We start from the raw sequence: 25,624 nt of genomic DNA, 5'->3' as shown, positions 1-25,624 counted from the left end.
GAGAGAGTTGTCAGCAGCACAACCAGCCGGTGCAAAACACCAACACACTGAACGACAACCGAGTCTGCTTCACACAACCACAGGAGCAAAAGTAAACAGACACCAACAGGGGGAGAGAGTGACAGCAGCTCAGCTTTATTGATCCAGATAAGATGGAGATGAAAGAGCTGCTTCCACTGTCTCACAGACTTTACAGTAACAGGCAGAGCAAGAAAAACAGCCCAGCAGCAAAATAAAACGACGGAACACAGAGAACATGCAGAGAAACAGAGTCACAAAACAGCTCAACACACAAAGAAACAAACAGTAAAGACGTGAAACTGTTGTAGTTCCAGCAGTGTTTCTCATAGTTCAGCGTCAGCACTTGTACAAACACACGTGTTTGTGTTTCTCATAGTTCAGCGTCAGCACTTCTCAAACTCAGTTCTCAAACAGCAATGTTCATTTGTGACAGTCAAAGCCACCTTTTTGTGGTCGTCAGAGTGAGAACCGACAGCGGGAAGGACAGTGGGAGGCAGACGGCTTGCAGACACAGAGCTGTGATGCCACACATGCAGGAAGTGACATCACAGGATTCTGCAGAAGACCTGGTCAGCATAGCGCCAGCCCAGGAGCAGAGCAGCCACACAGACATGCAGGAGGGCCAGCGAGAGCAGGACCAAAGAACTCCCGGCCCCAAATCTGGTCTTTGTTACCTGCCCCTGTTCTGCTAAGGCCTTCTCCAGGTCAACAACCTTGGCCTGGCAGCTGCTGAGCTCCGACTGCAGCTGCTCACGTGTCTGTGGGAGGGAAGGTCAGGCATCAGGGAGGTGAGTGAGCCACTCAGCCACACAGACGAAAAACAGAACATCGTGGTATATAATATATAAAAACAAACAGCTAGGTGTAGAAGGGAAGACAAACAAATTACTGGTCAAATTAAGGGTCTGTGACCAGTGATGCCTTTACAGTCCTAGGAGAAAGTAGACTTTACAACCAAATCCAATTTTTATCAAGCAAATTTAAATTGTTAAACAATAATAAATATACAAAAGACATAAAGAGAAAGAAAAATAAAAGCAATTAGAAAAGCTCATTCTGTGTTGAAGGCCACTGGTAAAGATTAGACTAAAGAAGAGTCTTGAAAAGAGCAATTGATGATTGATGTTTAATATTTGAGGCAGTTTGTTCCACAGTTCAAGACTCGGCTCTGTTAAAGGTCATGTTGCCCAGCAGCAGGTTTAATAGAAGAGATGACAAAAATGTTTGTTGAAGTTAATGTTGTACATTTATCTGGACTTGTTTTTTTATGCTCAAAGGCCAATTTGAGGGGTGCTCATTAATTACTGTAAATCCCTCTGTATCGCCACCTACTGGTGAAGGTGAGCAACTTTTTGCAGCTAATGACAGCTTAAAACAACAGCACAGGTGTGAGTTAGTAGCACTCCTAACACAACAAATGGTAAAGTGATGCTACAAACCCTGGCCTCCCTTTCAGCATCCAGGGAGCCTCCTGTCTGCTCCTGCAGGAGGGCATACGCTCGCTGCAGAGCCTGGTATTCTCTCGTGAGTTGACGGAAACGTAGCTCCGACTCTTCACGGGAAACGGTCTGTGGAATCAGAGAGGACAGGTTAGCACGGAAGAACGCAGACTTCACTGACAAAGTAAAAATAAATAAACAGACTAAAATAAACATTTCTTATAAAAGTTTATATTTTTTATTTTAGTTTAACATCTTTTGTACCTCTTCTAGCTCCTCCTCTGGGGTGGCCGGTGTACGATCAGTGAGGTCAGTGTTGTAGGAGGTAAGAGACGAGGTTTCAGAATCTATGGATTCTTCATCAAATCCAAAATATGTCTCCACAACATGCCTCTGCAGGAGGAGGTGAGAAAACAACGACAGTCAGTCTTGGTCTGTCAAACCAAGTAGTTTCACGTCTGATTTTAGATCCAGATTTACATTATTGAGACACAAAAATCAATGTTTTGTTTCTCTGTCTTCACCATTTCTAAGAACACCACAGCAGTCTTACCATCATGTTTATAAGTCATCTCCTGGCAACCAGAGAAGTAAAGGCAAACCAGTGCACACAGACAAATGAAGGCAGAGAAGTAGAGGATGAGGAGGAAGTACTCCGTCATGGTGATACTAACTCAAAAAGACGAAGGCTGAAGAAAACCAAACTCCTCAGACTGTGTCAATCATACATCGGCTCCTTTCTACAGCATTTCACAGGGCTGCCTAAACATACCCACGACTCTCCATCACACCCCCACACAAAATGGAAAAGCAGACAACAAAGCTTCAGGTTACAGTCCAACTACTCCTACAGTCTAAGTCAAAAGGACAGATTCAGTTTTTTTTTCCTTGAAACCAAACAGGATCTGGTTGTTTTTTTTTACTTAGAAAAAAAAATCCCAAAAAGGAAAACAAATTTCCAGATACAAGTCCAAGAGCCAACAGCACTGTCCAACCACTGTATCCACCTCAACAAGCTATATACAACAGAGAGGAGGGAGCAGAGACTCCTCCCCTAATGACGTCTCAGCCCAATGTACAAATTAGAGCCAACATGCTGACACGGCTAACTGTCTGAAGTCATCTAATGAGATCCTAAAATCATCATAATCATGTATTAGTTATATTCTCACAAAAACACTGCAGGCAAACGTGAACTGCTGAACACAGATTGGATTCAAACCTTCAAACAACTGTAAAAGGCCTGTGTGTTTGTTTACGTTCATCTGTTAGGAAGGTTTATGTGTGTTCACTGTGAAGCTCCCTGCTGTGAGGGAGGCTGTCACCGCTGTCCCCCGAGTTCAATTAAACACCAACACACACTCACTGACTGTGTGTTGAGGCTTCAGTCATCCGGAGTTGCTCAGTTACACTGCACTGCATCTTTAAGTCACACCTGTGGACACTTACTTTTGATACTTTCAGAGGTTTCCTCCGGGTCTTTTTGCACATCATTAATCTGTCACGTTCCTAAAAAACAAAAGGAAGAAAAAAAATATTGACAAAAGAACAACAGTCCAGAGTGTAATCCTGTAAAATACAGTTAAAGTTGAAGAAAAACTGTAGAAAACTGTACAAACACGAGTAGCTGTGTTATAAAATTTAGGAAAAGAATTTGGAAGCTAGAATACATTTAGTGGACAGAAAAACATCTAAGTGGTTATTTTAATGAAAAATGGAATGAGTAAAAAGCTGTTTTAAGGACAGCTTACACAGTATCAATATTTATATATAAAAACAAATAATTTAAAATACAATAAGAGGCTCTTTAGGTTCTTCAAAATACAAGTCAGAATGTAGCGGTTTTATAAAGTCCTGACCTGTGTGAGCTCATCGATGATGCCTCGTTGCTCAGCAACCTGCAGCTTTAGAAACTCCACTTCCTGTTCCTCGTGGGCATGGCTTAGGTCTGTGAGGGAGCTCGGTCTCTTTAGCTGGGCCTGAAGGGTTTGCTGTTGTGAGGGCGGGCGAGAGGAGGCATTTTCCTTCTGAGTTAGGGACGGAAGAAGACAAAGAGAGGGAAGACTTTCCCTAAATGGCCACTAGAGGTCACTATTTCTACATAAATCGAATTCCATCTGACGCCTTAATCTAAACAAAACTGCATTTTAGGAGAAAGGACATGTTTGTTTCTCACCATTTCAGCGTTTTCTCGACTCAGGTTCTTCAGTTTCTCCTCCATGCGTTGAAGTGTTTGCTGGAGATCGTCGTTCTTCTTGGACAGTCTCTTGTTCTTCTCAAACATGGGCTTCATCTGGCTCTCTGCCTCACGAACTCTCTTCAACTGAACAGAGGAAGGAAATGAGGAGGAAACACTAGGAGTCTAAGTCTTTCCTTTTAGTGACAAAGAATTTCCAGTATGAGCCAAAGAAACAATTCCAATGGGGGGGGGGCTTTAGAAAAATAAACACAATTAAATACAATGTTTTTTAGCTTGTCAGTTAAGGTGCGTCTATCTCTATGAACAAGCATGATGTGTGCTTTAGCATGCCCATAACCACATCACATATGTACTTTTGCAAGTGTGTTCCTCACTAGTTCATTCCTCTCGTCAGCCAGGAGAGCGTTTCTGTCCTCCAGTTTCCTGATGACTGCGTGAAGCTCGGCGATCTTCAGCTGGAACCTCCTCATGTCACGTTCCTCGGCCTCCTGTGGAACGTTGGGGAGAGGAGAAGAGGAGGTAGACAATAACTGAAAAGGGAGAACCTGCAGGCAGGTGGGACGGGCAGGTAGTGACGGTGGGTGGGACAGAAGGAGTGATTGGAAGAAGGAGGAGACATCATGTCATCATTCAGCTCAAACGTCACATCAGTACTAACAAATCCCATGGCACGCAAAATAGTTCAATTTTAAAGGTCTTTCTGTAAATATTTGTAAAAAATATATAAAAAATAATTAAAGAAAAAATGATAAAACAATTGATATAGCTGTTAAAATAATAAATAAATCATAAAAATAGAAAACTAGAATTTCCCCCAAAAGTAATCTTATAAAACCAAAACCATTTGAATTGGAATTTAAGCTACAGTACGGCCACCTTGATGTAAAAATCAGGAACACTGCAGCCTCGTCTGTACAACAAGGAAAAAAGACACAGTATAACAAACGTACATAAAGTATATAACATTTTACAAAGACGTGGATGTAATTTTAAAAGGCTCTTCACTTCTTTGTACGTCTTTATTTAATAAAAAAGTAAATGTAAACTTCTAATGAGAGGCAATGAAACTGGATGAGCGAGTCACCAACATCAACGTGAACATTGATTCAGATGAATTCACAGACCTTTAAATGCTGTGGGTGAGCGTGGTGAGAGACCTTAGTGCATTAGTAAAGAATGAACAGACGCACAGAGCAGGATGGACATAATGGCAGCTACCATGCCTCTCTCTCACTCTCTCACTCAGCAGTTTAATAGAGCACTCTGAGTCTACTCCGATTTCCCATCCTATCACGGTTACCTCCTGACTGTAGGTCAGCCTGCCACCAATGAAATCAAAAGTGAAGCAGAAGTGTAACATGTGCATTTTAGATTTCCCTTCTTTCATTATAACATAATTTTAAAAAAAAACAGCAGTTTCCCTTCTTTCATTATAACATAATTTTTTAAAAAATAGCAGCCCAGTGCTACCAAATTTCTCATTGAGATGCTCTACTGTAGCCTCTGGCACAGTGATATAATTACTGCTCACCATTCAGAAGGTTTCAGGTTCAATTCCACCCAGTCCCCTATCCTTAGGGATTTGTTTTGTCTTTAAGGGCATTCAGTATAAACATCCTACCAAAACACTACACTGACTACTGCTTTGGTCACACCTGATGAGGGGTCAAGCCTAAGGTGATATTTATCCAATAATCCAGTAGAGGGTACTGTAGAGGAGTTGTATGAAAAGCCTCTCTTTGTCCTTTAAGAAATCAGTGATGCCAATCTACGGCTGTGTGTCTGTGTGTACCTGGTTGTTGAGCTGGTCATTGTTGTCTCCTAGCCCAGGCATGACCTCTCTCTTGGGGCTGCCGTGGTTGTGTTTCTCAGCCTCCCGTACGTGGCCCAGCTGCTCATCCAGGGCTTCCTTCTGGAGCTGAAGCTTCTGGGCGTAGCCAGCCTGCACGCCCAGCTCTCTCTCCAGAGCGCACACGGACCTGTCCTTCGCTTTCAACTCATCCATCTACAGCAGGTGTGAAAGGTACAAACTTTTAAAATAATGAATGTGATGTAATTTTTAATAAGTCATAAAAACAATTGGAATAACAATTTGGAAGAAGAATGAGACGGCATTAGGTCATATTTGGAAAAGTTGATTTAACATATTTGGATAAATTGGGATCAATTACAATAACATTAACCTTGATTCCTCACAATTAACCCATCTACCCTGTGATTAATCAAATTAAACTCACTCGTTTGTTTTTGTTTTGTTTCATGTGGTCAAAGATTCAGACACTTTACCCTGAAACTTTTATTTTCATGTGCAACAGTCCTCACACTCAGTTTATGTCCTCCAGGGCATAAAAACAGAAATAGGAAGTAACTATGTTTTAACTTTTATATCATTACTCTGTGACTCTCATTAAATCATAAAAGTCTGTTTTTGCTCTGCCAGATTAATGTTTCCACAGTTACCTCCCAGAGCATTTGGTCGTTCGCACAGGTGTTTTCTCTACTTCCTCCTGACTTGCGACTTGTGTGCTTTGAAAAGAAGTTAACTTTCTTTCAGGCCTATTTTTCAGGCCAACTTCTTGAATTCAGAGAATGCAGCAGGTACGGAGGCTAATTTCCACAGACAGGAACCAGATGGTGCCCTCGCCTCTAAACTTCATGCACCATTTAGAAGATACACTCTGAACTGGCGCTGAACTTTAGGAGTAGTAGAACAGATCAACATGTGTGAAACTAGTAGCCAGAACATAAACCACTAGAGTGGGGAAAACCCAGCTGTACTTTTTATATTTTAAAATGATCATGTGCAAAAAATGACCTAAGTTAGAGTCAGGGTTCCCACTCTCTCCCTGGAAGTATTTTCCAAGACTTTTCCAGAATATTTTAAGCTAAGAGCTGAACTCAGATTTAGTCTTGTACACTTTAACACAAGGACAGATTGAACACATGATATATGCACCAATTATACATTAGTATTTACGACTAGACTGACGGTTCAAGCCCAGGGCACAACTTGAGTGCTCCCTGGTTGCAGTCTGGGAATAATTACTGGGGTTAAATCTAAAGGAAATTACCTTAGGGTTTAAAAAACACTGGAAAAAAAAGCTGAAGAATAATAAAAAACCACCAACTCTCCGAAGAAAAAAATGTGAAAATATACTTTTGCATATTTTTCTTGATATTTTCCATATTATTAATTATTAGCATCATGTGATCTCACCAGTCTGCGGATGTCTTTCTCACAGTCCCGTTTAATTCGATGCACCTCATCTTGGTGCTGTTGGTAAGCAGTGCGCAGATCCACTGCTTTGGCCTTATCAGCCTGCAGAGCATTGGCCAGAGCCTCCTCAGCCTGTTTCCTGGCTGCCTTCTGTTCCTGAATCTAAAATACCACACGCAACACAACACAACACAACACAATGATAATAACAGCACAGTAAAAAAATCAACAAAGAAAGTGACAATTTATAAACACACGTCCAACTCCATCAAACAGCTGTAATGACAGATGCTATAAACACACGTCCAACTCCATCAAACTGTAATGACAGATGTGTTGTTTGTCTGAAAGGCTATGAAGAAACAATAGCATGGCAGCAGGCCTTTCCACCTCGCTTCCTGTTTTTCAACAGCAAAGTGGTTAAAACATTTTCACCTCAATGCGGGCGCACAAACATACACACAGACACATATAAATGAGTTGAAGACCCAACTCCCACCCAGGTCTCAGTTGTAAGGTCTTTGGAGGAACCACTTTAGCTCAGACTTAATAGATATACAGTAGATCTATTAGTGGACCACCTCACCTCAGCTTACCCTCCAGCAATGCATATATCAATATATTTTATACATATACACATAAATATATATCAATATATTTTATACATATACACATATATATTTTTTTTTTTTAATTCTAAAAGAAAAAAACAAAAACAAATAACAGAGTCGAACGTAACTGATTAATAAAGTGAGTCACAGTGGGAAAAGATCAGAGGCTTATTTAAGCCAATCTGTAAAGTGCTCTTCCCACTGAGTCAACAACAGCCCAAAAAACAATTACTGTGAGAGAAGCTAAAGCCTGGCTCCACAACAAGTGCACAGTACGCTTGCTTTCTGCTGGTACTGGTAATGGCTGTTCTTAAAACTCTGAGACAGTGATGAGTCTAACACCACCCACAGCTGTTTGTTGCTGTGGAGTGTATTAGTTCTGAAAAGCGCTGGCAAAGTGTCCAGCATGCTCCCGCCTTTCCCCCAAAGTCTTCTGGGATTAGGGCCAGCTCCCTCTGTGACCTTTTGACATGAAAAGTGCTTAAAGATGGTATTATGTTAGCTGTGAAACTAAGCCAGAGTGGAGTCAGTCTGGGAACTACATTCAGACTTGGAACACAGAAAACTCATCTTGAAGTTGTTTCAGACCGTTCTTTGATGACTGAGTACTGTAAGCACTCATCTAAAGAACTATTTTACTTGGAAAAACATCACAATAGATTTCCGTCCTTGCACCCATTTGATTGTTTGACAAGGCCATCGTAATATTGAAAAAACACAGCCACTTAACATTATTCACATGTCCATGCTTTGAACAGCCTTTTGTATAAAGTAAAATGTAAACCGACTCAGCTGCAGTTATGTAGAGATGATAGAATTGACAATGATAAGCTAAGCTTGTTTGATAGTGAAGTGTTTCTCAAATTTGCGACCTAGTGAAGATTGTTGTCCTGTTATAGACGAACTACGACCCACCTCCTGCTGTAGCTTTATCCTCTCCCCATCAAACGCCCTCCTGGCCTCCTCCCGAGCTTCTACCAGAAGAGCATTTTTCAGCTTATCCGCAGCCCCGTCTCTCAGTGCGTTAACAAGCCCCTGCAGCCGCTGCACCTCTGTATCGCGGATCTTGATGGTCCGTGCGAGTTCTGCTTCGTGCTGCCGCGCCAGCGACTCACGTACGGTCGCTATCTCACGAAGCTTTTCTTCGTGAAGTTTGGCTCGCAGGTCAGTGAGTGCCACTGCATGTTTGTGCTGCTCCAGCTCCCGAGCTTGTCGCTGGTCCTGCAGCCTCTCCCGGAGCTTACATATCTGAAAGAGGAGGACGGTAGTAAGTCTACAAGTCAGTCATACTGTGAGTATGCTTATTTGCACAAGTGCTTTAATTAGAATTCGATTTTCCAGGTTTTTATTAACCTTTGAGAACTCTTATATTCCAATCATTTTACTTCAACCATCTCACCTTGTTCCGCTCCTGCTGCAGCTCGATTTGGGCGTCCATGAGTTTGCTCCTCAGTTCCTCATTGGTGGCCTGAGGTGGTGAGTCGGCCATCACCTCTGACTTCTCTGGCTTCCGGCCCTTCTTAAAGGGTGGGGCCACAGTAGGTGTGGTCGATGACATAGCACTCTGGCCACCCAATCAGGGCGGACAAAGAGTGCGAACCTGAGCAGAGAGTCAGTCACTGCTCCCCCTCCTTACGAGACCCAGCATCACCATCATCATCATCAGCATCACGTGGTTGTCAGGTCTACATTGTTACTGAAGGCTGCCTGGGGTTTCTGTTTGAGAGAGACCAAAAGAAAAGAAGTGGGAAAAGTGAGTCAGTGGAGAAAGAAAAGAAAACTAGGTTACACAAAAGTACTCTTCAAAATGCACTGGACCTAAGCTACATGATACACTCCAGCCTACAGGGAAAAACAAACTATTTCTGGAAGATCCACTCTCTCTTATGTCATCTTATTCTTTCTTACACATACACAAGAGCCATTCATCTTCATCATCCTGTCCGTGAGCTGTATTTAAAAGCTTCACAGTGCGTAAAACTAGGCCTGGCCCTCATGGTTATGGTGTCTGGCCTCTAACATCTCACTGGACCCTGGTTCTAATTTCACACTTTGATGCCTTACTAAAAAAAATATTCTGTGCTGCAAACATAAAGATAAAACTGTCATCATTGTTTATTGATCAGACACGGACAAATAGGGAGATTTCATGAGCTTTGACACACTGACACATCACTGCAGTAACACATATTCACTCATCTGAAAGCGGATTCCTCTAATCTGGTTCTGCAAAGAATAGTAACCCAGTAACCTTACAGTCGTTCTGCTGACTGTGACATAAATTATTCAGGGATCAGAGAGCTGAAGACTACAGCCTCCTTCATCTTCTTCTACACACGCAGATTAGCTACCATTCATATAACATACGCAGATGGCAGCCATAGTTACCATGGCAACATTGGTTCTGGAATACTGTATTCCTCAAGGAGCAAAGAATGCTGGGAAGAACAAGTTAGTATTGGAGGATGCACATTTGTAAGAACAGACTTGTAGGTGTAGTCAGTTCATGTCTAATCAGAGATTGACCGAGTGACAAAGACGCAGTGGTGGCTGCGAGGCAAATGACCTTTGACCCACGTGAGAACAAATGTTTTAGTGGAGACATTACTCCACCACTACTACCAGAGATGTGTAGCAAAAAGAACAGACTGGAGCAAAGACATTTCACTGTAATCCTTCACTTGTTTTCTCTGCTATGTTGAGGCAATTTATTATTTTAACTTCACCCGGAATAACAGAGAGAAAGAGACAGGAAAAAAAAACTTTCCCAAGATTCTCTGCTGGATTTAGCTGTTAACTTATCCCACAAACTAGGTAACTAGACTCGAGCACAGTGTCTCACCTGTTCATATCAAGTATTGCAGTCAATGCAGTGTAAAAAATGAATAAGTAGTTCCACTCAGAAAAAAATAAATAAATCATGCTTTAATCTTCTACAACCTGGTTTGGTTTTATTACCCACGTCTGATTGACATTTTTATTTACAATAATTCCGGAAACCTGGTGTGTAATTCAGTGGCATGGAATTTTATTTCTACATTTAATTCTTGTTTTTGTCTGCACACACACCACACATACGACATGTTATTGCATGTCAGTGCCATTACCTGAAACCAGGTGTACCCAAGCTGAAAGGTCTGACAGCACTGATGTGTTGTGGTTTCAGTAATTCCATTTTGATAGGGGAAGAAATAGAGCAGGCTTAATTACTACTGAAATAATTGGCATAAATATTTTCTTTGTGTGTTGGGGTTTTCAGTGCCACACTCTTAGTTAATGAGTTGCAGTAGGGTCACAAAACATTTTCTGTAAAACTGCCACCATGTGCTGAGGTACAAACCCCCATGAAGGCCATTAACTTTACTCTGTTCCCACTAAGCCTGGTAAGGCCATGTGTTTCCCTGCTGGAAGCCAGGCGCTAACACTCAAGTTTTACAGCGAATGGAAAACCTGAAACTTTGTATAGGAAACTAGGTCCTTTTTATAGGATTACCAAGAAGCTAGCACGTGCTTTTGATGTTCAAAGAAGTAAACAAAGGCCAACAGATCCCAAAGACTTTAAATACCTTTAAACTACCCCAATATAAACAAGCAGAGAGACAAAGCTAACAGCTAGTTACCAACATTTAACTAGTACACACTGGTACACCTTCAGGATCAAAGTTTTCTCGTACAAACATTTAGTACTATTAGTACTCATTTTTTCAGAACAGGGGAACTAGGAAAAATGAAGATACCAGTGAGAACAAGTATCTGCACAATCAACTGATTGTTTTCTGCCCTTCCTCTGTCAAACGGCTGAACAAAATAATTTGCAGGTAGTTTCACAACTACCTCAGGAAGTCCCTCATGACTGAGTCAGTTCCCTTCCACAGTTAAAAAACAAGTAGGATGAGGTTAAACTGAGTCTCTAAGTTGTGATTAGGTGCTTGTACAAGTGTGTATGGTTGTTTTTTCTATACGAGGCCAATGGACGGCCAACGGTTCAGGATGTGCCCCGCCCTCACCCAGTGACTGCTGGGTGGGATCTAGAAAGGGATTGACTTCATTTATCTTTTATGAAAAACTTATTGACTGATATTCAGCTGTCTATGTCCGTGTAAATAAATGACACAACATAATACACTAAGCTGTGATAATCAGGGAGTCTGTTGTAGGCCACTGTTTCACTGACACTGTGATTGATCAAATACTTAGGAAACACTTAATGTTTTTCCCAGGATTTATTCCTCAGAATTACTACACATTTACAAAAGTGAATGGGCTGTAAATTCAACACAAACGTTGTGGTTGCCTGATACCAAACCTATCATACACTAACAAAGGGACCTCCTCAAGGCTGAAGGGAACACACACACACACACACACACACACGTACAGAGGGTATCAATCATTTACTAGATACCCAGGCACAATAAATGGATAAAAGAGCAGCCTGTGGAAGTTTGAACAAAGGCTCCACACCTCTCTGTCCAGGTTAGAAATTAGCAGTAAGGGCGTGGACAGACAGAGATATCATGTTCATAGTGTTCACATACAAAACTCACCTTCTCAGAGCAGCAGAGTGAACATGTTTGGCAGCTCTTTGCAAATCCTTACACACACAAATACAGTCCACTGGGGACACACTCAGCGGCTGAGTAACCCCAGCCAAGTGCAACATTAGTGAAGTATATGACCTAAAATTTGCCAGGGCGGGAAAATGACTGGAAGTCACTGACCCAAATGGCTAGTCAACCCACAAAGGCCGACATCATAGCTCTGCTGTAGATCCTTTTCCTGGTTCTCTTTCTACTTCTGTTATGCATTCCACGACTCAGACATGCTTTTTTTTCCACTCAGAGATTAGATATGCACGTAGTGATATCACAGAGCGTATGTGTTGTACATCTACCTGTAGGGATGCTTTTGCATGCATGAGTGCACTTCTGTACTGTATGTGCACGTCAGCAGTGATAGCTGCCTCTCTCTTCCCATATAGACATAATTCAGTAGTGCTGTCAGTAATGTGAATCACCTCGCCTCCGTGTCTGTCTCGCTCTCCGACTACACATCCCTTTGGTTATTATTGCCTCCTGGTTGCTGTTTACACTGCTGTCTGTCTGGTTTACACTCACACATTGGGGTTATTATTGCCTCCTGGTTGCTGTTTCAACTTCTGGTTTACACTCACACATTGAGATTTTTGAGAATATTTACATACGTGGTCAGTTGGAGTCGACGACAGTTCCTGCATTACATGAATGACATTGTATGCAAAGAACAATTAGACTGGATCAATCTGTACAACTCCATCACTTCTTCATTTGCTGCAGCCATTGTTAGTAATGGTTTTATAAGCTCAGCAGATACAAATGTACCTGCAGCCGACTTCAGCATTTTACATATTCCTATTTTCCTAAAAAAAAGTTACATTACAACAATCTTAGAATGAATTAACTTCCACATATGTCATCTGCAAAAGTCCCTACATTACATATTCCTATTTTCCTAAAAAAAAAAAGTTACATTACAAGCTTAGAATGAATTAACTTCCACATATGTCATCTGCAAAAGTCCCTACAGAAAGACCCCCACCACCACTTTTCTACTGTACACAAACTTAGAAAAATACTTGTAAAATTCTACATTTTACTCCACTATCAAATGTGGTAGAAGACCTGTATCAACCACTTTTCTACTGTACACAAACTTAGATCTAGATTTATCTGCCCTCCTTGGTTAGAATACCAGTGGGCCTGGTGCAGAGAGGCAACAGCATGATGATGGACACTGAATAATGACTGAGACATTAAGTGGCCAAATAGTGTAAGGAAGGCTACTCAGTGGTGAGTTGACAGTCCTCTTCCTTTACTGAATATCCTTCTGTATAGAATTTGCATATTCCTCCTGAACAGTACAGTATGTGCAGGTATTTCCAAGGTATTCCAGTTTCCAGGCATGCAGAATCAGAATAGTTTTTCCAATCTAATTTGACTACAGGTATGAATGACTGTGATGGTTGTCTGTCTCTGTGTGACTGTCCATGTTATCCCCAGTTCCATGTTGGGTTAAATGTATCATTAACAGAAGGTGCATAACCTCATCTTCTTTGACAACATTATTATCATCATTATTATTTCAACAGCTCTGTTGCAGCACAGCCATCCATCAAACACACAGCGAGAACAGGGTTCATACTTTTCTGCAGCACAGTGACAATCAAACAGGAGTTGGTGTGCAACACATGTTGGCTGTTCACTGCCTCTGATTTACGAGCCTGCTGAGCCGCCTGATCAGAGCAGCAGAGAGGCTGCGATGACAGATGTGAGTCGCTACCGTGCAGCCTGGGAGAGGGGAAAAAAGCTCGTTTTCTAGACGTGTGGATGTGAGATTGGTACCAAGGCATGACATGAGCTGACAGCCTGTCTGTCTGTCTGTCTGTCTGTCTGTCTGTCCGGTGGTGCCAACCACACCCCAGGGCGACATGACATGCGTGGGGCCGCTGCAGCAGCAGCAGCGTCCTCCTTCTTCTCCTACAGCCTGGCAAAGGTCGGATGTCCTTGCATTAAGGCTGCACTGTCTCATGTGCTGATAATACACACACTGTTTACAACGGTCTACGTTCACTGACAATGAGCCTGCCTTTATTACAAGATGAAGAAGAGACGAAGGAGGAGAACGACGAGGAGGAGGAGGGAGAGGTGGTCATCTCCAACAGGGTGGATGTGAAGCTGAGTGCTGCTTCTTCTCACACCAAGAACCCAGACACGATAAAGCCGGATCGATCTCCCTCTCCTTTCTATCCCTCTTTTTTTCCCCTATCCGGTCACTGCGCAAATACGCATGGACCTGACATGTTCCATGTCTGTCCGGCCAACCATCACCCCAGAAGTTGTGCAGCGCTGCAAAAAACAACTTACCAGAAATGAAGCTCCGCTGCGTCCGGACGTGAAAATCGTCGCTGCTTCACAACATCCAGGATCGAGAAGGATGGAGACTGAGCGTCACCGCCTCCAGGCGGGGCAGAAGGGGCGCAGGCACGGGCGGACTTGGACGAACAGCGAATGAGCACAACTTTACCCTGAGCTGCAGCTGCAGGAGCTGTATTTTCCACTGCTACCAGGAGCCACACACACTCAGGCTTCTTCTCCGCCCTCTACCGCGCGTTGACATTTCCCTCCACGCCCACACACAGATGAACAAACACACACACACACACTCTCTAGTTTACGCACGGCGTCATCCGTCTCTATACGTTACAGCCACAAGCAAAAAAAAAAAGCGTCGACGCCTGTGCCGACGTGAACGTTAGGAGGAGGAAGAGAAGGAGAAGAAGGAGGAGGGAGTAGCGTGATAGAAGCGCGACACCTGACTGCGTGTTCAAGAATGACTCCGCGCCTGGAAAATGCGTGGACAAGCACGCAGCCGGTGCGGGAGAAACGTGCAGCGTCAGAGCGCAGAGTGGCTCGGTACGAGTAAGACGATATAAGAAGAAGAAGAAATTGATTTAAAAATTTTAAATCTTTGAAAATCTTTGAAAATTTAATTAATGTTTGAGATAAAAATAGATAAAAGCTTCATTTAATAGTCCCATAATAGCAAAAAAAAAGAGGAAGATTAAACTACAAGGTGAGGCAAAAAAAAAGAATATAATGAAAATGGTCCTATCTTCTGGGGAAAGGTGAAGGTTAACGATTAGCCTAGACAGAAAGATGAACTTAATTGTTTTCTGTTAGTAAACAATTAAAATAAAATGTATCAATACTTGCTGACATTAATTTGAGCCGTTAGTAGTACAATGATGTGTATGGGGTCATACAAAGACCATTAATGATGATGAGACAACTAATAATTCCATCAATCTACAGCAGGTTCCTGTATTCAGTGAATGTATCTGGTACGGGATGAACCTGTCAAGTCACAGATGTGTCTGAATAATCAGTGACAGTGTGACCCAGATTCTGAAACAAGCATTATTTACGCACAGCTTCCCTGTCTGTGCTTCTCAACATTACTCCTGCCATTCACAAGTCACACTGCACCATCACAGCATAGGCAGTACATTGCTGCAGGGCACAGTAAACCATAAGGAGTGGGAGCAGAGGAGCAAACAGTCAGGAAGAATGTCAGTCATCTACTATAGTCACCTTCTTATCCAGAACAGGAGTCCCACTGGTTTTGTTTACTCACACAGGGCAACTTTTAATGAGGCAGCATGAAAACAGACAAGGAAAGTGGGAGGGATTGTTCAGCAGTGTATTTCAGTTTCCTGTTGAGGCCAGCAAACAGGCGGCAGGAGTGATAGAAAGTGAGAAACATGCTGCAGGCACAGAGATAAGGACCGACAGCACGGTGATGTGTCCCCTACTTCACAGCATTTTGCTAAAAGTTGAACTCAGGAAACAGGTTTTCGCACAAGGTAGTTAGTGATGTGGCCCTCTGGTCGAAGTCCTCATGATCGAGCATTCAGTCAGGGATTAAAGGACAGGAGTTTGAATGGAACAAACTGCATCTGCAGGCCTTGTAGCTGAAACTGTGACAAGGGTGGAATGTTTAGATGAACCCTGTCAAGAGAGGTTCCAAAGATGTCATCAACAGTTCCACCACTGTGCTCCTAAAGAACGTTGACATTGGACAGCAAGCCCAAGGGAAGCCCCTGAAGCTATGGCCAATAGAGTGAAGGGTCCAGCAAAACATTATGGCTGAAGAAGAAGGAACAGACAACTATCTGAAAAATGTTCCTCCTCTCGTAAGTCGTTCGGGATAAAAGCGTCTGCTAAATGCATGAATGTAAATGTCCACAATGTGGCTCCATTCACTTCATCGAGACCAGAAACATGAACAATTCTGGAAAGGAAAGTGAAGCTGAAGTCTTGAGTCTTACCACAACCATGTGTGGTATTTATAAAGGATCAGGCCTGGCTATTAAAGATGGAGGTGATTTTCTTGTAATAATTTACCTTAAGTATTACTTAAATGCAGATAAACAGGTGTATTCAAAAAAAAAAGCGTCGACGCCTGTGCCGACGTGAACGTTAGGAGGAGGAAGAGAAGGAGAAGAAGGAGGAGGGAGTAGCGTGATAGAAGCGCGACACCTGACTGCGTGTTCAAGAATGACTCCGCGCCTGGAAAATGCGTGGACAAGCACGCAGCCGGTGCGGGAGAAACGTGCAGCGTCAGAGCGCAGAGTGGCTCGGTACGAGTAAGACGATATAAGAAGAAGAAGAAATTGATTTAAAAATTTTAAATCTTTGAAAATCTTTGAAAATTTAATTAATGTTTGAGATAAAAATAGATAAAAGCTTCATTTAATAGTCCCATAATAGCAAAAAAAAAGAGGAAGATTAAACTACAAGGTGAGGCAAAAAAAAAGAATATAATGAAAATGGTCCTATCTTCTGGGGAAAGGTGAAGGTTAACGATTAGCCTAGACAGAAAGATGAACTTAATTGTTTTCTGTTAGTAAACAATTAAAATAAAATGTATCAATACTTGCTGACATTAATTTGAGCCGTTAGTAGTACAATGATGTGTATGGGGTCATACAAAGACCATTAATGATGATGAGACAACTAATAATTCCATCAATCTACAGCAGGTTCCTGTATTCAGTGAATGTATCTGGTACGGGATGAACCTGTCAAGTCACAGATGTGTCTGAATAATCAGTGACAGTGTGACCCAGATTCTGAAACAAGCATTATTTACGCACAGCTTCCCTGTCTGTGCTTCTCAACATTACTCCTGCCATTCACAAGTCACACTGCACCATCACAGCATAGGCAGTACATTGCTGCAGGGCACAGTAAACCATAAGGAGTGGGAGCAGAGGAGCAAACAGTCAGGAAGAATGTCAGTCATCTACTATAGTCACCTTCTTATCCAGAACAGGAGTCCCACTGGTTTTGTTTACTCACACAGGGCAACTTTTAATGAGGCAGCATGAAAACAGACAAGGAAAGTGGGAGGGATTGTTCAGCAGTGTATTTCAGTTTCCTGTTGAGGCCAGCAAACAGGCGGCAGGAGTGATAGAAAGTGAGAAACATGCTGCAGGCACAGAGATAAGGACCGACAGCACGGTGATGTGTCCCCTACTTCACAGCATTTTGCTAAAAGTTGAACTCAGGAAACAGGTTTTCGCACAAGGTAGTTAGTGATGTGGCCCTCTGGTCGAAGTCCTCATGATCGAGCATTCAGTCAGGGATTAAAGGACAGGAGTTTGAATGGAACAAACTGCATCTGCAGGCCTTGTAGCTGAAACTGTGACAAGGGTGGAATGTTTAGATGAACCCTGTCAAGAGAGGTTCCAAAGATGTCATCAACAGTTCCACCACTGTGCTCCTAAAGAACGTTGACATTGGACAGCAAGCCCAAGGGAAGCCCCTGAAGCTATGGCCAATAGAGTGAAGGGTCCAGCAAAACATTATGGCTGAAGAAGAAGGAACAGACAACTATCTGAAAAATGTTCCTCCTCTCGTAAGTCGTTCGGGATAAAAGCGTCTGCTAAATGCATGAATGTAAATGTCCACAATGTGGCTCCATTCACTTCATCGAGACCAGAAACATGAACAATTCTGGAAAGGAAAGTGAAGCTGAAGTCTTGAGTCTTACCACAACCATGTGTGGTATTTATAAAGGATCAGGCCTGGCTATTAAAGATGGAGGTGATTTTCTTGTAATAATTTACCTTAAGTATTACTTAAATGCAGATAAACAGGTGTATTCTACAAGCACTTTAGTAGCATATATATTCCCTAAAAAAAACTCTGGTGATCACTCTTGATTTGTAATTGTCTCATTTACATTTTTCACTGCCCTCATTTGAGGAGTGAGGAAACAGGAGCAGATGTTGAGTTTATTAACTTAACATAATCATTTTAGGTTCCCAGTGTCTCCAAGAGAGCTGTCCATAACAGGATTAACATATTCATGAGAGCTGGTGGATTTAGACTTAGTACAGCTTTAAGAGATGCCCACAGACCCTTCTACTCACCCACTACTATCCACACACACACACTAATACACACATAACAACCCTCGATCCCCATAACAACCCTGTGGGAAATTTCTGAAGCCAAAATGACCTGTTCTCCACAATGTAAACTCATTTTTACCCTGCAGAGCTAATGGTGATGACGTAATATTTTCATATGAAGCTAATTAAGTTTTTCCAAACATGACTCAACGCGGTTACTCACTGAAAAATCTGAATCAAATGTTCCACGTCCATTCATGACAAGACCAGAGCCGCAGGAGTAACAGTCTGAGCTGGGCTTTGAACTAGCTTTGGGTTTTTATTTTGAACAGGGACGGTTTTCTTTCCGATTCAGACCGAGGAACTTAATACAGTAATTGGTTACACATTGAATTTTCAACCATGCAAATAACTTGCCTCATTCAGAACCAAGACTGAAAAAGATTCACTAGTGGTGAGAACTTGAAGTGTTGTTTTAATGTTGCTTTTTTCTTTCTTTCAAACTATTAGTATCTATCTAATATTAGTAACTATTTCTACTTTACTAGTATTTTAAAATTCCGCAGCAAAATCAGTTAGAACTAAGCCAATCCTAGCTGGTACAAACGGTGTTCAGTAAGCCAACCGTGTCCTTGTACGAGTTAATTTCCGTTTTCCAGGTCTCATCCTTATCCTTGTAGACACAAAAATAGCAGCAAATCAATACAGTAGCTGAAGAGGTGACATAACAGAAGAGAACTAAAGGGGGAGGAGAGGTGCCACTAAATGAAGGTTTAAAAGACAGCTAACATCAGCTTTTTATTCTGAACAGGCCAGGTTTCAAAGACAAACTCATTCCCTAAATTTAAATGTTTCTACCATTGATTTCTGATGGAGCTGAAAAACATCTTTTGGAGTGTCGGCCAAACATCTGGGGTTGCAATGATATTTGATAAAAACTCCATCGACACTGCAAAATTGTCTATCAATGTTAAAAAAACAGATTTGATCTGCAAAAATCAGACAAGTTTAAGGTCAGGGTAATAAATTATGTATGACAAAGACTTCAGTTTTGCCCATTTTTAATAAACTCCAGCCATAGTGGTCTTTGATCTCTCAAAGACAAAGTGCACATTGGTAAAGACAAAGAGCTACAGACACAGAACAAACCTATTAAAATTTATAGACCTATTCAATAACTTTTTTACACATTTGTATGAGCCTGAGTTTCTCTACACAGTAAAAAAGCCCATGGTGATTACTCGTGCACCACAACTCTCCTTTTCTATCCAGTGCAGTTGGATTGATGAGCAGCTTATACTCTACCTAAAATGTGTGTGCAGACTTTTTTCTTGCATAACGTTTGTAGTGTTTACACCTGTTGTGGTTTGATTTACTGGGGCTGCACATCATCTAGGACAGAGTGTCCTGTCCTGTAAGTTAATGGTTTTATATGCCTACACATTTTCTGTTCCTCTGCTGTTACAACTATAAAACGGAGTTGGTCACACTATCAACTAGTCATGGCTTCTTTTCTTCCTTAGTTCTGCTTCTACAGTACAGCTTTTTTTTAAATAATAATAATAATAGTAATAAAAATGGGGAAAAAAAGATAATGGAGACAAAATCTCATGTAAATGCAGTAAATGTCAAAAAGCTCAGTACTGACCACACAGTGAATGGTGAATGGCATTAGTGTCTCTCTAAACAGGAGCACCACAACACCATGCAAATTTGTATAATGCACCTGTAAAGAGGCTTTGCATAATCAAAAGACTTCAACTCAAGCTCATTGTGACAAAAGTGTTGAGACAATGCTTTTAGATGAGATTTACATTTATAAGTGCATTTGGGTTTCATGTCTTTTTCAAAGGCAGATTAGGAATTATTTTCATTGTGGCCAGGGCAAATTTTCCCTAGGGTGGTCAATAAGATTTGTTCCCATCAATCTACAATGAAGACGTGCATTAGGAAATTAAAAATACATATAAGGAATCTGCATGACTGAATTGGATCGTGCTAGTCTACTAATGTGTGTGCATTTCCGCAAAATATAAAGTTTGGACTTCATTGACCTCTGCTGGTAGAAAATTAGCATTACATTATTCTGCACCCAATCTAACTATTTGATAAACAGTGTAGAACTTTCTTGAATGAAATGCATCACGTAATCTTTGAATTTATCCATATCATGCTAAAGCAAAATAAATATATGTTATGAAATGCACGTCGTATGACTAGTGTTTAGAACAAATGCGTTCTAAACAAACCGTTCGGTGGTTGATTGATCATGACTGAATGAAATAGAGCGTTCAGCATCAGTAGCCAATCACAAGACGTGTAATAAAGCGGAAACATTTGTCCTATCCAATCAAAACAAGCAAAATAGGAAATGGGCGTTACCCTTTAGTGGAGCAGCTGACAGACTTTCCAGTACATTGTGTGTTGGAGTTTGACCGCAAGTACAAAACAGTCTGTGAAAGGGAAGAAAGATGCCGGACAACAAATAACAGAAGAACGGAGCCAGTTCTAGAAGCTTTTAACGAGCAGGATATAAATTGACCCGGTTTGTTTGTAGAAAAGGTGGGTAAAGTAGGGTTAGCTTTAGCAGTAATACCACTGTCATGTAGCCTGCTTTTGTAGTTGCGGTTACAAGACTAGTGACTTAAATCGTTGGTCATTATTGAAATAATTGTGACTACAATTATTATTAGTAGGGTTGTTTGTTACAGGCAGACATTGCTAGTTCATTGGTTGTCATTAGACCTTCGCCAAGGAGGTTTAAAGGGGATTCCCTAAAAAGTGCAACAGGACTCACCACTTCAGCCAGGGCACTTCAGGGACGTCACCTCCTAAAATATAGCTGCCCAGCCTTAACTTACATAAGTCAAGCAAATAACATGAAGCAAAAAGACATTCTGAAAACACATGGAGTCAGCTGGTCACTTTTCTGGTTAGGTTTTGAAAAACAGTCACAGGAAGGAATCATAATATATTGTTACAATTCATATTCTATTTTTGTGTACAATGATGAAAACTTTACAGAAATCTAAACGGTTTTGTTGGCTTATTATGTTATTACTGTGTTCTAGGGTCACCCAACTAATTTTCAGCGATGGAACCGTCCCTAACTGGAAACAGCTCTCTGACTTCTGCCTCTGTCAGAGTGGGACCCTCCTCATCCACCTCTTCCGCTGCAACTTCCTCACCAAACCCAGACCGTGACAGGCCTAAACTAAATATGCCAAGCTCCCCAGGCACCCCTGCATATTCATCCTCATCAGCCAGGAGTTCTCCAGGTCTTTCCTCCCGCTCCTCCTCCCTGTCGACTCCATCTGCCTCACCCCTCCGCCAACCAATCAGAACCCCCTCTCAAGTGGGTAGATCTCAGCTAAATGCAGCCTCTACAGGGAGTCCCTTCAGAGGATCTTCTGGGGCCTCAGCTCCTCAGACACCAACAACACCTGAACCAGGTGAACAATTTTCTGTTTTTACACTTAGAATAAAAAATATCAACCGCTGTTTGATCTCCCACCCACTTTTCCAACAATTAATACAGCTAAAACTAAGTTTGCTGTATTCATGGCATGCTCTCCATGACAAATACAGAAAAACAAGTGCAACATTTTGCTGACATTGATGGAAAAACTGGACTCACCCAGTCTTTTCTTGCATCCTTTAAATGTCAGGTTTCCACTGACCAATATAGTCTTTGGTGTATATGTCAATATTAATAAGAGGAAGTCTAGAACATGTAGGTCTGTTAAATCATTGGTTTTAAACTAAATATTTTACATTTATAAAGACAGTGTTATAGTCACTCAAACTATTTTTCTGTTTTCCTCAGAGGAGCCAGAGGAGGAGATGAGTTTTGAAGATTTTGAGAAGAGGGCAAAGTCAGGAGACTCCAAAGCACAGACCAAGGTCAGTGGTTAACTCCCTGGACATTGTGATGACTTCAGAGAACATATGGTGCAGAGACCTAAATTGTCTGTAAGCTGTTTTCAGAATGACAGTGGAAAGGACGGGTCACAGATTTAAGCTAATGTTTTGCTTGCATGTCTGAAATTGCTCCTGTCCAGATGGGACGCTACTTCCTGGCGCTAGCAGAAGAAGGAGACGAAGAGCTGAATAATTGTACAGCGGTCACTTGGCTGATCCAGGCTGCAAAACAAGGCCGAAGGGATGCCGTCAAACTGCTGCAGCAGTGCTTAGCCTCCAGGAGAGGTTTGCAAATGTTCCTGAGTTCAGGCACAATAGTTACAAGTAGCCTGGATATGACCTGCTATCAACACCCTTCTTATTTTTTAGGCATCACTTTGGAGAACTCTGAGGAGGTGAAAAAGTTGTGTACAGAAACTCGTTTTGAAAGAGGAGTGAGGAAGGCGGCTCTGCTGATGTACTGGAAGTTAAACCCAGAGAAGAAAAAGTCTGTGGCTATTTCTGAGATGCTTGAGAATGTTGAACATGTCCCCACAGAACCAGGTAAAAAAAAAAAAAAAAATCACAAAAACAGTTATTGTTGTACACATTTTTAATTTACTGATTTTGTTTTGATGCAAGTGTGTTGATATAAGAGGTAAGGGCAGTGGGTGTTGTCCTAGCTACAAAAGGGGAACTGCAACGAGTTTAGGAACTACTGATTCAAGGCATGGGTTTACCCAATGCCCTGTGATTAAATCTTTACATCATAAATCTAAATATTCTCTTATCTGCAGGAAAACCATTATCTCCTGGTCCGCTTAACAGCTCTGCCAAGAAACAAAGGAGAGTCCTGGAGACAATGGTCACCAACGAGGGTACTGGTTAATCTTCTCATATCTAATCTTCTTTTAAATCAAATATTCAGGAACATCTTGTTGGTAAACATTTGTCTTCTGTGTAGCTGCTTCCCATGTCGGCCTTGATGACTTCATCGAAATGACAAAGAAATATGCCCAGGGTATTACACCATCATCCGTCATGGCCGCAGCAGGAGGTGATGAAGATGAGTTTGATGGTGTGGTTGTGAAGAATCCAGATGAGTTGCCGCTGCACCAGAAGGTGAGGCATTTGTCACAGGTTTTTAGACCAGAGTTGGTATTGTCTTTCATTTACAAAAGATGTGATTCCAAGACACAGGAAACATCTATAAAAAGATTTGTGTTCTCCTCCAGATGCTGAAGTTCCCTCTGTACGCTCTGCTGGAGATAAAAGAACACCTCATCGACTGGGCGTCCAGGGCTGGCATGCAGTGGCTCAGTGCTTTGATTCCCACTCATCATGTCAATGCACTAATCTTCTTCTTCATCATCTCAAACCTCACAATAGAGTTTTTCATCTTCCTCATCCCGCTGCTGGTGTTTTACCTCTCTTTCTTCTCTATGGTCATCTGCACACTGCGGGTGTTTCAGGTTGGTTCAGTCCACCTAATATGAAGTATCTGTATGAATTACAAAACCAGGCAGAAGGTAGAACTGAATTCTTGTCTTTTTTGTGCAGAATTCAAAAGCATGGGAAAACTTCCGTGCTTTGACAGATTTATTGGCTCACTTTGAACCTGGACTTGATCTGGAACAGGCTGAGACCAATTTTGGATGGACCCATTTAGAGCCCTACCTGTAAGTGTTTAGATAGACGTACACACAAGCTCATAAAGTTGACAAGATATGAATATGTTTGAATAAACGTAAATGAAATACATTTCTGTGCTTTCATTGGTGGTCACTGTACTGAAAACATCTTCATGTCTCCGTGTCCTCAGGTACTTCCTGCTCTCTGTGGTCTTTGTGGTTTTCTCCTTCCCCGTAGCTGATAAATCCTGGATCCCCTGCTCAGAGTTGGCCGCCATCGCTTTCTTCTTCACCGTCACCGCGTTTCTCAGCCTTCATGCCTCTGCTCAACTCTTTGCTCGTAAAGCCCTCCTCACTGAAGTCCTCTCTGGTGCCTGCTCCCTCACTCGCCTTCTGCCCGACTCTTTGTGGTTCCTCAGAATGTTTGGGGTGACCCTTCTCTCAGTGCCTCTCGGGGAAATTGTGGTGTTAAACCTGGGGATACCGTGTCTGCTGTATGGCCACCTTTTCTATATCCTTTTCTGTATGGCACAGCTGAAAGGATTCAAGGGGACCTACCTGTGTCTGGTGCCGTACCTGGTCTGCTTTACATGGTGTGAACTCTGCTTGGTGTTCCTCAATAATGCCACACTGATAGGACTCATCCGTACCACTGTGGGCTACTTCCTCTTCGTGTTTGCTCTTCCCGTGCTGTCCCTAGGCCTGGCAGCAATGCTAATCATCCAGTTAATGCAGTGGTTCCTGGCACTTGAGCTAACCAAGATGGTCGTCACACTAACCATTTGCTTTGTGCCAGTTGTGTTGAGGCTCTGGACTCGCTTCAGCCTAAACCCCATCGTTGTTCTTCGGTCTGTGTCACGAAGCAGCATCGTGAAGCTCATCCTAGTGTGGCTCAGCGCTGTGGTGCTTTTCTGCTGGATGTATGTCTACAGATCAGAAGGCATGAAGGTGTACAACTCCACCCTGACATGGCCGGAGTACAGCAACATGTGTGGTCCACTGGCCTGGAAAGAGTCCAACATGGCTCAAACTCAGATCCTATGTTCTCATCTGGAAGGACATCGGGTCACCTGGACGGGACGCTTCAAATACGTCCGTGTGACAGATATTGAGAACGGACCGCAGTCGGTCATCAACCTGCTGCCTGTGGTTGTGGGGAACTGGATGCGATGTCTTTACGGAGAACCATATCCTTCATGTGAGGAGGTTCAAAAGACCTCCGCTGAGCCTCAGCCTCTGCCCGCTCCTGCTCCTCCTTCTGCAGACCCTCTCTGTAAACTCAAACAGCTGGCCAAGCACGAGTGCCACATCAAGAGATTTGATCGGTACAAGTTTGAAGTCACGATGGGCATGCCACTGGAGAGGAAGACCAGGAATGGCACAATCATCGAAGATGAAGACGCAACCAAGGACATAGTTTTGCGAGCCAGCAATGAGTTTAAGTCCGTGCTGCTGCACTTGAACGCAGGAAGCGTGGTGGAGTTCAGTACTATACTGGAGGGAAGACTGGGCTCCAAGTGGCCTGTGTTTGAACTGAAGGCCATTCACTGCCTGTCGTGCTCGGGTGCCAGCATCCCCAACCACCACCGCCGCCAGTACAAGATCGAACATGACTGGAGACGGCAGGTTCAGCCACCTCCGCCGGTTG

The 25,624-nt window shown here is 42.4% G+C and overlaps 3 protein-coding genes and 1 long non-coding RNA gene across 4 annotated transcripts in view; 2 read left to right on the top strand and 2 right to left on the bottom strand.

The window, feature by feature from the left end:
- Positions 1–14,636, bottom strand: part of jakmip1 (janus kinase and microtubule interacting protein 1) — a 31,967-nt gene extending 17,331 nt beyond the window's left edge. The window contains exons 1-12 of the mRNA XM_008327008.3: positions 14,391–14,636; positions 8,888–9,204; positions 8,404–8,736; positions 6,878–7,039; positions 5,453–5,665; positions 4,035–4,148; positions 3,637–3,783; positions 3,320–3,487; positions 2,910–2,969; positions 1,725–1,853; positions 1,461–1,589; positions 696–779 (exon numbers count right to left, since the gene is read on the bottom strand). Coding sequence (XP_008325230.1) covers positions 696–779; positions 1,461–1,589; positions 1,725–1,853; positions 2,910–2,969; positions 3,320–3,487; positions 3,637–3,783; positions 4,035–4,148; positions 5,453–5,665; positions 6,878–7,039; positions 8,404–8,736; positions 8,888–9,046 — 1,698 coding nt within the window. The 5' untranslated portion in view covers positions 9,047–9,204; positions 14,391–14,636. The remainder of the gene's footprint in view (positions 1–695; positions 780–1,460; positions 1,590–1,724; positions 1,854–2,909; positions 2,970–3,319; positions 3,488–3,636; positions 3,784–4,034; positions 4,149–5,452; positions 5,666–6,877; positions 7,040–8,403; positions 8,737–8,887; positions 9,205–14,390) is intronic.
- A 1,692-nt stretch (positions 14,637–16,328) lies between these two features.
- LOC112488132 (uncharacterized) lies at positions 16,329–19,937 on the top strand. Its single transcript, XR_003051885.1, has 2 exons — positions 16,329–16,460; positions 18,188–19,937. It is a non-coding gene; the product is annotated as an uncharacterized LOC112488132 (long non-coding RNA).
- Positions 19,938–20,822: 885 nt separating this feature from the next.
- The window catches only part of wfs1b (Wolfram syndrome 1b (wolframin)), a 5,813-nt gene continuing 1,011 nt past the window's right edge, over positions 20,823–25,624 (top strand). Inside the window, exons 1-10 of the mRNA XM_008327010.3 lie at positions 20,823–21,007; positions 21,517–21,897; positions 22,272–22,348; positions 22,507–22,651; positions 22,736–22,909; positions 23,143–23,223; positions 23,310–23,467; positions 23,581–23,817; positions 23,906–24,024; positions 24,168–25,624. The exon at positions 24,168–25,624 is cut by the window's right edge and continues 1,011 nt beyond it. Of these exons, the coding sequence (XP_008325232.1) occupies positions 21,540–21,897; positions 22,272–22,348; positions 22,507–22,651; positions 22,736–22,909; positions 23,143–23,223; positions 23,310–23,467; positions 23,581–23,817; positions 23,906–24,024; positions 24,168–25,624 (2,806 nt within the window). The 5' untranslated portion in view covers positions 20,823–21,007; positions 21,517–21,539. The remainder of the gene's footprint in view (positions 21,008–21,516; positions 21,898–22,271; positions 22,349–22,506; positions 22,652–22,735; positions 22,910–23,142; positions 23,224–23,309; positions 23,468–23,580; positions 23,818–23,905; positions 24,025–24,167) is intronic.
- LOC103390926 (serine/threonine-protein phosphatase 2A 55 kDa regulatory subunit B gamma isoform) overlaps positions 23,709–25,624 on the bottom strand; it is a 22,353-nt gene continuing 20,437 nt past the window's right edge. The window contains exon 11 of the transcript XR_001761156.2: positions 23,709–23,846. The gene's annotated coding sequence lies outside the window, so the exon portion shown is untranslated. The remainder of the gene's footprint in view (positions 23,847–25,624) is intronic.

Source organism: Cynoglossus semilaevis, chromosome 15 (genome assembly GCF_000523025.1).
Source record: "Cynoglossus semilaevis isolate Cse_v1.0 chromosome 15, Cse_v1.0, whole genome shotgun sequence".
Taxonomy (NCBI): domain Eukaryota; kingdom Metazoa; phylum Chordata; class Actinopteri; order Pleuronectiformes; family Cynoglossidae; genus Cynoglossus; species Cynoglossus semilaevis.
Note: the sequence above shows the minus strand (reverse complement) of the source record. Positions and strands in the feature narration are given on the sequence as shown.